This window comes from Setaria viridis, chromosome 3 (genome assembly GCF_005286985.2).
Source record: "Setaria viridis chromosome 3, Setaria_viridis_v4.0, whole genome shotgun sequence".
NCBI lineage: Eukaryota > Viridiplantae > Streptophyta > Magnoliopsida > Poales > Poaceae > Setaria > Setaria viridis.
The window spans coordinates 4,406,647-4,419,028 of NC_048265.2; the positions used below are offsets into that span (position 1 = coordinate 4,406,647).

General features: G+C 45.4%; 2 protein-coding genes across 2 annotated transcripts; both read right to left on the bottom strand.

The window, feature by feature from the left end:
- Positions 1-657: 657 nt before the first annotated feature.
- LOC117846913 (cysteine protease XCP2) lies at positions 658-2,171 on the bottom strand. Its single transcript, XM_034728035.2, has 2 exons — positions 1,223-2,171; positions 658-1,122 (listed from the first exon to the last, which is right to left on the bottom strand). Exons 1-2 carry the CDS (start codon positions 2,090-2,092, stop codon positions 907-909), a joined length of 1,086 nt encoding a protein of 361 aa, XP_034583926.1. The 5' UTR covers positions 2,093-2,171; the 3' UTR covers positions 658-906.
- Positions 2,172-5,330: 3,159 nt separating this feature from the next.
- LOC117847226 (general transcription and DNA repair factor IIH subunit TFB5) lies at positions 5,331-7,261 on the bottom strand. The gene is made up of 3 exons (XM_034728395.2): positions 7,080-7,261; positions 5,913-5,978; positions 5,331-5,786 (listed from the first exon to the last, which is right to left on the bottom strand). Exons 2-3 carry the CDS (start codon positions 5,945-5,947, stop codon positions 5,609-5,611), a joined length of 213 nt encoding a protein of 70 aa, XP_034584286.1. The 5' UTR covers positions 5,948-5,978; positions 7,080-7,261; the 3' UTR covers positions 5,331-5,608.
- Positions 7,262-12,382: the final 5,121 nt, after the last annotated feature.

Below are 12,382 nucleotides of genomic sequence, written 5' to 3' on the forward strand. Positions count from 1 at the left end.
ATTCAGTTTCATCAGTTAAGTCAAGAACAATACAACTTTTAAACTTTGATGTTACAGCAAGCTCTCGGAGCTCTGCGCCTCCACGGCCGCGCACGGCAGCCTGGTGTACTCGGACACCATGATTTGGTTCTCCTCGATGAGATTCAAGTAGGGAACTCGATCTTCTCGTCATCCTTCCCGTTCCCGGCACCGGTGTTATTCTCCGGCTCCTCCTCCGGGTCGGCCAGCGCCGGCTTTGGCGTCGGCAAGATGGGCATGACCTTTGGCACAACTTCGATGTAGGAGAGCTCGAGCTGCACGAACCCCGAGGGCGTATGGAAGAGGGAAGAGGTCACTGGTGGTGAGCAGGAACTCCCTAGCCGGCGGCAACAACCTCCAGGAGCAGCACGAGCGCGAACCCCAACAGCTAGTCTAGCTCTTGACCCGGCTGATATTTATCGTGTTGGAGGTCGATAGGAGGAAACTGTGAGGATGAGGGAGTTAACGTGAGGGGGAGAGGAGGCCAGCCCAAATGATGGGCTCATCATTGCTGATGTGGCCTATTTTGAAATATTGGGGAGGCTAATATTAGGGAACTGTTGTGGGATGATATGATTTTAGGGGAAAATAATTTTAGGAAAACTTCCAATGGAACTAAAGAACGATCAAATTCATATATAGCCAATAAAGTAAAGGTCAAAGTTTATTCCATCCATCATTTCATCAGGCAGCTCGTGCATGAGTGCCTTTTGCTCCCCGATCGATCGAGAAATTAAACACGCTCACCAAACAAATTAAAAGGGAAAGAAGAAATAAAGATGAGAAGTACAAAAGGCTACGATTTGACTTGATCGAAAGGATGATGCATCTTGATGTTCATGCGCACGGTAGTAGTGATGCATGCGTGGCTGCAGGGGGTCGTCGTCTCTACTGGCCCTTGGTTGGGTAGGACGCCATCTTGTTGATGCCGCAGAGGCCCTCTGGCTTGCCGGTGCCCCTCTTCATGCGGATGTACCCCTTCTCACCCCAGTGCGGGCCCCACGAGTTCTTGACGATGATGTAGTCCTGGCCCTTGCTGGTGCCGTAGCCCACCGCCGCCACGCCGTGATCCAGCTCCGCGCCGCACGGACCATCGAACACGCCCTTCATTGCATTATTGCATACATGGGAATATGAGATCGATGGAAATGCACAATGATATATAATTAACCGAACGTTCAGCATCATCAGCAAAATGGCGTACCCCTTTGTAGAACTGGAAGTGCCTGCCGGACGCCTCGATGGCGACGCTGATGGGCTGGTGGGCCAGGGCCGTGACGAGCGCCTGCTCGTCGTTGGCCGGCACGTCCTCGTACCCGGAGATGGTGACGACCTTCTCGTCGCCGGCCTTCTGGTCGCAGTCGCCCTCCTCCATGAGGTACGGGTAGGCCTCCTCCGTGTGCAGGCCGCCGCTGCCGGCGATGTAGGAGAAGGCGTAGTCCATCATGCCGCCGTTGCAGCCGTTGTTCCCGTCCGTGCTGCAGTCGATCAGCTCCTGCTCCGACAGCGACGTCAGGTTCCCCGTCACGATCTGGTTGATCCCCTCCACCGCCGCCACCGTTGAGAAGGCCCAGCAGCTGCCGCACTGCCCCTGGTTCTTCACCTCCGTCACCGCGCCCTTCTTGCGCCAGTCCACCTCCTTCGGCACGTCGCCGCGGCTCACGCCGCCGTACCGGAAGCCGCCGCCGCCGGAGTTGGAGGTCCTGCTCGGCCGCTGGTGGCTGAGCCCGAGGTAGGCGGCCTTGAACTCGTCGTGGGTCAGGTCGGCGAACTCGTTCAGCCCCAGCCAGTAGCTGCTCACCTCCCTGTTAATCTCGTCGATGTGCTTCAGGTTCTCCTTGAACACCTCGAACCGCTTCAGCTTCTCCTCGAAGCTCGCGTACGCCTTGCGGTACTTGGCAACCCACTCCTCGAACAGCTTGATCAGCCGGTCATGGCTGCCGAGGTCCTCCGGCGAGTACCCCACGATGGAGTAGAAGTCATTTTCCATGTCGTCGCCGTGGGGGCGGGCCTCCGCCAGCAGCCACGCGCCGGCGGCGCACAGGAGGACGGCGGCGATGGAGAGCTTGCCCATCTTGATCACCAGTACTTGCTCACTCAGTAGCTAGTAGGAAGGATCGGAGAAGAGGTTGCTGTTTGATTGTGAGATCGCATGGGAGGATGCATGTATATATATACGCGTCAGTTTGGTGATCGCTTGGAAGCAAAGCCAAGGCGCTGCGCGAAAAGGGAAAAGAAAAATGTGGCCGGCGCCAATGAGTGTTTCCTGAATCATGCCAAGGCTTGAAGCTTTGGTCTCTGAGTCTGATAGACTTAGCTTCCAAGCATGCCGGGTGCAGAGAGAGCATGGGATGCGATGCGATGCGATGCTTGTTTGGCTGCAAAGTTCAGAGAGAGAAATCTGAATGATTCTGAAGTCTGAACCTATTCCTTCATTCCTTGAGAGGAAGGGATCAATCCGGCATGCATCTGAAGTCTGAACCCAAGGGAACTTGTACGTTCAACCTGCAACTACAACCTGATGGATGGGCTATCTCTTTCAGTAGTCTGGACCCTGGAGTCCTTCAGTAACACTTCTTGTCCCTGCTGAACATGGAACACAACAATGGTGTTTGTAGTTCACTATAGGATGGTCAGTACAGGTGCTTTCTTTTTCATGAAGAGCACGTTATCTCTTGGACCACGCTTGCTACATGGAGTAAAACAGGGGCATCAGATTCATCATATAGTGTCATGTGCATAGATCATTGCTGTATATAGCACTCTCATCTCTCCTGCACGGGCCACACAAAAGTCAACACTGACTTATCTCTGTGGTTCCTGGTGGAGTACAGTACATACCAACAAGCGACCGATGTCATAAAAATACATCTGTATGATGTTCATGATACTGTTTCAAGAGCGATCAAGTTCATGACAAGTTCACGTACATCATCATAATTCACAGTACAAGCACACGTAAGATGGATATAGCCTACTAACTAAGAATGCATTATGCATCCATTCTATAACAGTCCTACATGGACATGAGCCGAATCAAGGATGAAGGATCCTTCTTCATTTCGGCTTGTAACTGTTAAGCTTCCTCAACTCTTCTACCCTGCTTCTGATCATTCCTTCCACATGAGGCAGCACATACATGTGCGTAGGATCAAGCATGCGCACGATGAACCTCTCGGATGCAGGCAAAGAGGCATTCAGATCAACAATGAACTGCTGCGCCATGGGTATGCCACTGTAAAGAAAAAGGAATTAGTAACAAGTGTGGATTATTATGAAGAAGCCGAAAGAGAAGAAAAGAGAAATCTCCGCAAAAGAAAAGGAGAGAGGAAAAGAGAAATAAAATGACCAAATTGAGGACACCATCTTCTTCTCTTTTTTATTGTCTGTGCAAAATACTAGCTCGTATCAATTTGTACCTGAACAATAACAAAGAGAGAAGCATATGTACAATATGTGGAAGAAGAAAATTCAGAAACACGTGCTACTAAATGCAGAGACTATACATGCAACAGGGAGGGGAGGCGTACAGGGTTCAGAGTTATGCAATGTTGGGTGATATGATCCAGCTGAAGACCCAGATGAATGAAAGAAATTAAAGGCATTATATACGTACGAGTATACATTGGTCAACGGCATATATACTGCAGGAGTATATGAGTTGGCACTAATAAAGAACCGTAAGTCCCTATGGATTCCGAAATTCTCTGCGTACGTTTCATCAGCATGTATGTAGATCAATTTTCATTTTTCAAACAAAAACAAGGAACCACTTCGCCTCGCCGCTATATGAAAATGATGGATGGAGAAGAAAAGAAGAAGAAGAAGAAGTTGTTCACCGTTGCCCGTTGCTATGCTCTCGGCTCTTCTGTCAGCCGGTGAAAACCTAGCTCGTCCGCGGCGGCGGTGGCCTTGTCGACGGTTGGCGCCCGCAGCCCCTGGATTTTTTTTAATATTTTTTATTTTAGTATTTTGCAAAATATATATCCTAATAAAAAAATTACGAATCTATACTTATACCGCCGTTTGAAATGTCTATAGCCAAATGAAATAACGGAAGGCGCACTGTAACAATCTTACGAAGGTGCACTGTAGCAACCTTACCGTCGATTGAACTGGTGAAATTTTCTTTCTCTGGGCAGCACACTAATTCATATAAACTCGGATGAAGATAAACTTTCTATGAAAATTGTAGATCTCGATGATATCTACAATTTTGTAGTTCAAATATTTTTCATTTGGAACCATCTTGATTCTCAAATAATCGACACAAGTTTCAGATCTAAAATTTAAATTTTAGATCTGAAACTGGGCAGCACACTTTCAAAAAATTATAACTAATTCATATGAACATGGATAGAGATAAACTTTATACTAAAATTGTATATCTCGACGAGATTTACAATTTTATTGGTAAAACTTTTTTCATTTGGAGCCATCTTGGTGCTCAAATAATCGACACAAGTTTCAGATCTAAAATTCAATTTTAGATCTGAAACTTGTGTCGATTATTTGAGCACCAAGATGGCTCCAAATGAAAAAAGTTTTAGCTACAAAGTTGTAGATCTCATCAAGATCTACAATTTTTATATAAAGTTTATCTCCAATTGAGTTCATGTGAATTAGTTATAATTTTTTAAAAATATGCTGCGCAGAGAAGGTAAATTCCGCGGTTCAATTGGCGGTAAGAGTGTTCTTCCGCCGATTTCATTTAGTTATAGACGTTTCAAAATACTAAAATAAAAAATAAAAAAATAAAAAAAATTCCTGCATCTGTTTATATTCTACCGCTAGCCCAACACCGAAAGTCCGAAACCGAGGAGGATTCCAAATGGGCCCTCCCTTCTTTACCATAATCGCCTCTAGTAGGCCCAATTTCACTCAGACCACCCGGCCCAATTCTGACGATATGACAACAGTCTGAAATTTTATACATGGATCTTTTTTCTAGATAAAGTAAGTTTTTATTCCGGCCTATGCAATGGAGAATCTCAATCATGGATGGATGGACTATCTTTAATTATTTATCAGGTGTCCATGGATCTTTTTCCATGCTAACAACATGCTTTTCCTGTGCCTGCTGAAGATGCTACGGCACAACAACGCTTGCTGCATCTGATCACAGTTCAATACATATTGGTGATTGATCAAAGAGGGCATAGGGCCAAGGCACAAACCCACATGCTGACTACTATTCTTGAAATCCATTCTTAAACTGCGTATAGGAGTAGATCGGTTCATATGATGAAACTCCCATTCGGTTGCACACTTGCACCATTCCGGGCTCTCATAAAAAAACTCCTACATCAGAGTTGAGTTCACAACAGCAATACATAATGTAGGCAACCAAAGTTTATCAGCGCCACAAAGTGGCAGGGACCCAAGTAAAAGGCTCAATCCGGGTACAAAGAAAGTCACTGAAATACACCAGATTTTTTAGACTAAAACACAAATATATATTGTTATTCTAGATCATCATGGGTGAGGCATGGCAACGCCATCCAATCACCCATATAGGAGTTCGGCATATTATAAGCACAAGGTACACATCTTTGGACTTTTGGGGGGAGGGAAGAGGTGGAATGATCCTTCACTGAGGCTTCTCATAGCTGTTCTGGTCCCTGAACTCCCCTATCTTACTTCTGATCATTTCTGCCACATGAGGCTGAACAAACATGTGTGTAGGATCAAGCATGTGCACGATGAACCTCTCCGATGGTGGCATCGAGGCATTCAGATTAATGATGAACTGCGCCATAGGTATATCACTGGGGGGAAACAGAGGATTGACAGGAGTGTAACTTGTTAGGAAAAACTTTAAAGGAATATTATAAACATGTGGTTAACAAGAAATAAAATTATGGATTTGATTTTCAGTTGTATCAGGAGCTTACCAGGAGATGAACAACCCCTTGATTGCATTAACCATCTTGTCTGTGCTCCAGACGACACAAAAATACCTGATTGGCAAACAACCCAGCAATGTCAGTTGGAGTGGAAAGCAGCACAACTACTACAAACTTTCGCACAAAGCAGACCATAAACCAACAGGCACACATAAACTGTGGTTTTCTAAGATGGTAATCAGTGATTCTCGAGCAAGCTGCAAAAGTAGCAGGAACGAAGGTTGAAGAACCAAATGGTTGACAAAATGCTGCCCATACTGGGGGAGGATTATGAGGCGTCATGATCAAAAGGATTTATTCCTAGACTGTGGTGGCCTTTTACACATGCTGAAAACTGGCGACCATCTCTTCAAGGCGGGCATGCGAGTGTGAGTAGTCCGAGACCATCTCTTCAAGGCGGGCATGCGAGTGTGAGTATAGGTTGCAGGTCTTAGCTTGCGCATAGGGAGTGGTGTGCGTGAGGTGTGAGTGTTTGTGGTGTGCGTGAGGTGTGTAATGTTCAGATACTACAACTTGTACTTTGAAGGCAAGACCATCTTCTCGAAAAGAAAAAAAAGATCAAAAGGACTAAAAGTACCCAGCCTTCCTATAACTACCATGATACAATATGTAACTATGACTACAAGAAATTCCGCACTGTCTTATTCAGCACTAAAATCAGCACAATGTGTGCCCTATTTTTCTAACTTTCTGCTCGTAAACTGAGCAAAACACCAGCCTGTATCAATTTTCTTCTTCTCACAACATAAACAGTAGTAGAAAAATCCGTTTCTTCTTCTTTTTTTTTTTCTGCTTTAAGCAAAGCTCTGGGTATGGCAGATAATAAGCTCGCATGTTCCTGGGCCACATAATTTCAGCAAGGACCTTGTAATTCCTTGTTCACAACCGCAAATTAGTGGGGAGTGTCACACGAATCACACCGAACATCTACAGAACACAGCAATACACCGAACATCTACAGAATACAGCGGATCTGACTGGCACATAACACATAACTGCCACACGAATCTCTCAATTTTTTATGGTAGCAGCAAGTAGGTCAACTGAATCGGCACTAACCCTTGGGAAGTTCCATCAGGACCCATGTCAGTATGTCACCATGTCGAATGAAAACGGGGGAAAGAAAACAAGAGTTCAGATCGGGGAAGCCCTCACCGCTGCTTAGCGTCGATGACCCTTCCCGAGATCTCGCGTCCGCTGCGGCTGCCTCGCCGGTTTCAGCCGCGCTCCAGAATCGGATCAAACACCAAGGCTGAAGGCGGCTCGCCGGTGTCGCCGCTCCGTCCGCCGCCCGCTACCCCCGCTTGGTCTCTATCTCCTTTCCTTTCTTGGGCCGCTTTGCAGCAAGTAGTATAAGGAAAGATGTTGTTGGGTCTATGGACTTCTCCATACGCCCCATGAAGCCCACTACACAGCCCACCGACTTCACTCACAAGTTAGGACGCGCACAGCCCACACAGCCCAATTTTTCGATTTGTTATTATTTGAAATTTTCTACATATCCTAATTACCTCTGTCTTAAAAACTGCTACGTTAAGCTGTCCAATAAAGCTGGATAAGTCAGCCGCCTTTGGTCGGAAAAATCACTATTTGTTCCCTTTTCACTATTTGTAGTAAACCTTTCCCTCCGGCCTGCTCGGTAAGCTGGCTGAGCAGCCGCTACAGCAAGCCAACAGTCACTACAACACCTGTGCGCAGAGTTGCTTCGCTAGGCTGCTACGGCAGCTGCTTGTACCGGCAGCCGAACGGCTAGGCTGCCAGCCGCAGCTGCAGCTGCTGATAAGCTCAAGCGAGCATAGATGAGTGGGCATATGTGCTTATATTTTTTTTGAATTTATTTAGTAAAATAAAGAAACCATACTTTTGATAAATTGTGTATCTGTTGATATGTCGATTTAGTCTAGTAGAGGTGTAGAGTTGACACTAGTAAAGAAACAACTTTCCATCCAGAGACAAACGTCTCGGTTTTTTTTTGACCCAGGACTAAAGAAGCGTTAATCCTGGGTCTAAAATTCATAGCCCGTGGGAGCCCTTTTAGTCCCGGTTGGTGGCTCCAACCGAGATAAAAGTGGAGCTTTTAGTCCCGGTTGGAGCTACCAGCCGAGATAAATGAAATTAGTCCCGGTTGGTGGCTCCAACCAGGACTAAAGGGACTCTTTTAGTTCCGGTTGACGCCACCAACCGGGACTACATCCCCTCTTCTTTTATTTCCCTTGACCTTTTTTTTTATCTCTCCTAACCAACCTATCCTTATCTCCTCCTCACACCCCACCACCGGTCTTATCTTCCCCACCCCACCAGCCACTTCGTCTCCTCTCCTCCACAGCCTCTTCTCTCCTCGCTCCCCAACCTCCTCCTCCTCCCTCTCCTCCCTAGTTGCTCCTTGGGCAAGATGGCCGCCGCGCGCGGCGCAGGCGGACCCACACGGCGCAGTCAGGCGAGCAGCGCGGCATGACGCGGCACGGGTGGGTGAGCCACCATTGCACGCGGCGCAGGCGGCCCAGCACAGCACAGTTGGGCGAGTGGCACGGCCTGGCACGGGTGGGCGAGCACTCCAGCACGGCATAGCGCGGGTGGGCGAGGCGCCGCCTGGCGTGGCTCGGTGCGACGCAGGCGCCCCAACGCAGCACGGCGCGGGCGGGGATCTCTTCTGCCGCCTCCATGAGCTCCAACCGTCCAGTGAGAAGCTCCTGTTTGTGGATACAAGACGGTGAGAAGCTCCTGTTTGTAGATACAAGAAGCTGGTGAATGGTTCGTTTGTGAGTGATCCAATAGTGTGTGATTTGTTTGCGAATGATTCGTTTGTGATTGTGCTGGTCGCGTTGTGAATCAAATCGAACTCATGTGTTGTCTCCGTGGTGGAGTTGGAGCTCGAGAAGGTGGTGGTTGTGAGTGATCCAATAGTGTATGATTTGTTTGTGAATGATTCGTTTGTGATTGTGCTGGTCGCGTTGTGAATCAAATCGAACTTATGTGTTGTCTCTGTGGTGGAGTTGGAGCTCAAGAAGATGGTGGTCGTGGTGGAGCTACAGGGGCGGCAACACGAGCAGGCACAACGGCCAGGCGACTGGCCCGCAATTTTTTTTATTTTTTTGGAAGTCTAGGTATTAGGATTTTTTTTTGTTAGAAAAATTGATAAGCTTCATCATCGAGAGGGAAACAACCCGAATCACCAACTAAGATCCTAAATGACCGCTCAGTGATAAAGGAGGTGGGGGTGCAAAGACAGCCAAGAGGTTTGGGCTTCCATTCCTTTTTAAACAAAACAAAAGGGGGTTTAATCATTTTCCTCTCAATAGCATATTGAGGCCCTTGAGAACTCCAAACATGAAATGGACAAATTCCTTCTCTTAGGAATACATACGAGAAAATAAATAATGGTAGCCTCCCATTAACTACTTCATTTTCAGCTGGGCCATCCTAGACTTGAACCAGAGACCTCGCCCATGATCCAATTCTATATTTATTACACATACTTTTTATTATAGTATGGAAATGCATTTATTTTCTTTGCATTGATTTCGATCCGCAATACTATCGGAGTAAAAGAAGTGGAAGAGCAAGTAGCTACCATTTATACCGGAACGAGAGGATATCTTGATTCGTTAGAAATTGAACAGGTAAAGAAATTTTTGGATGAATTACGTAAACACCTAATTCTTATACAAAGAAAACTCTTTCGCTTCACTTTGTACCAATCGGGATAAAAGGTAGGCTTTAGTCCCGGGTGAAAGTCCTAGGTGAAAGACCTGGAACTTTCACAATAGGAACCTTTAGTCTCGAATAATTAATCCTGGTTGGATTTTCGAGACTTACGTATCCTTCGGGACTTTAATTTTCCACCGGTGTGACTGTATATTTCGGAAAAAGAAGCCACCCGAAGGATAGCATTTTCTTATTTTTGGGCGCTGTTCATCTTACTAAAACTATAATGGCCGATTATACCGGGACCCGTTGGAACAAGTGTGCAAGCTTTGTCAAAGACGTCTCGTGAGCAAAAGGAAGATAACCACCAACAAAATCGAGCACTTTTGTGTTGAAAGCTTGGAGAAAAGGCCCGGCAAGGCTAGATGTAGCAAATGGTCCACCCTTGTTTTTGTTAAGTCAGCGGCTGGCCAAAGGCATCCAAAGAAAAAGCATCAACAATATTCTATCTTTTCTTTACATTTCCAGAAACACACACTGTGGGTCTATGCCCCGTAATAATACATGAAATCTCTATATACTCATCATGGCATTGGAAAAAAAGCTTTTTTTTCTTTTCATTAACAAATACTTATCTTTACATATATGGAGCCACATTTCTTTTCAACCAAAAAATATATCTATCTCGTGGGAATCTTCATATATAACTGACCAATGGCAGCATGATGCACGGTCCATCACATACATACATTTATATACAATTCTGTATACAAGCTAGCTTGTGTACGTGATGTGTTTGATATGACATGTGTACAAGCTAGCTGTATACTGAATAGCTGATCGGCCGGCGTATGTTGCGTAAACTGGAGTGCAGTGATGACCTGGGAGCAACATCATGCATGTCGAATTTGCCGATGCCTACGCAACACGTATGCATGCCATTGCATTGTTTACATTAGTTGCATGCAATTGCAATGTAAGTAAGAGCTAAGAAATACTGCTAGCTAGGATTGTTCCTTTGCATGCTGACTTGCTGAGTCACACTATACTACTAGCTAGCTACAGTACTAATATAATGTACTATATATATCATCTGGCAAAGAAAAATATATACATATATAGATATATAGGGGTCAGAAGACAAGGTCATCCATTTGAATCGATATGATTTGAGGCCAGGTTGGACGTGCATGCACATGGCCAAACGGCAGTGGTTGCTGGAATCCACCACAAGGGACCCCTGTCCGCTGATCCCGGGCACAAACCAGCATGCTTCCAGTCCACCGATGCATATGCATGGATGGAGTATAAACTAAACAAGACAGCTTGACACACTTCCAATGCTAGCTAAGATACTTAGCCTTCATCTACGATGCTTAGTTTTTAATCCTCCTCCGATCCTCCTCCTTGTGTAACATATACTGTGTTGTAGATTTTGTTGTCTAGCTTGATCCCTTTTCTGTTGCTGGACTGTTTAACTGATTTCAGTACACATATATGCTAATATTTTCTTCAGAGAAGGATCGGAGTAACAAGCTGGTGATTTATCCTATTTGCGGAAGTCAAAGTCAAACACTGCAGGCATTTGCAGACTCAAACCATAGTAAATACTGGTGCTATGCAACTAACACAGGTTTCTGACCAAGCGATTGTCGAGTCTGAACTCTGAAAGATCGACCGGGGAAAAAAAAGGATCAAAGAAATTCATCAAGCCACTGCGCGGGCTGTCAGGAAACTGCATAGGTTAAAACAAACGAGGTGCTTTTGTTAAGGAAGATTGTCATAGAGACAGTGAAGCAGCTTTGACCAGGGCAATGGGGATGCCACACCATATATATAGAGATCCTTGTTTTCGAAACTGCCCTTGACAGAACAATAATGTTTGGGTGGGATTATTGGTTCCATATTTTTGATTTGCTCCTTGCAACCCATCACTTTTTGTTCTTGCTTTACGGTTGTAGTGGGCTATAATTTAAGTTTTCCTGGCCGTAATCCTTTGGCTAAATAAATTGAAGCATGCATGCATGTCCGGCACTTCCATGAATAAAATCCAAATTTGGCTGGGTTTTGATTTGCACAATGTCAAATAAACTCATCCTCATGTGGCATCAACAACTGGACAGGCGAAAATTGGAAAGAACTTTCTATCATGTAATAAAATGAATTGGCTAATATATTTGCAGCGAGTAATGCATTCTAATGTCCATTGCACAAGTGCCATGAAGACAATTGGCACCAATCACAGGTAGGATAATTAATCCTTATGTTCAATAAAAATAAAGCCTGGATTGGCACCAGCTATCCAACAGATGCATAGCAAGGGAACAAAATGGATGGAGGTTGTTTATTTCCCATCTCCCTCCATTGTTTTCCCATGATGGAATCTTACAGCCTTTTGGCATCTCACCAACACTCTCGATCATCACTCATCATAAGGGCGATGCTGATACACACTCATAAACAAATGGAAAATACAGCCTTGCAAATTTTCTGTTGAAAGGCAGCGCATAATTAAACCCCAAGCTCGTGGCATTATCTACCCTTGTTTTCTCTATGCAGCTTGCTTAAGTTGTCTGGTTCCACAAACAAAATTAAGGCTCACTATGAATTTGAATTCAAGGATTTCACAGAAATCTCATTGCGAAATCAATTGCTCTGCTGATATGCCATGTTTTCAGCAGGCGATACAAGACATCACATAGGATGCTCTGGCTAGCTAGCTTAGGTTAATAATGTGAACTGGTGTGGCTGCTGATAAACATAAAACTAATCAACTACTGTATGTGGGGGGCAAGAGGATTAGGGTGGTGGAT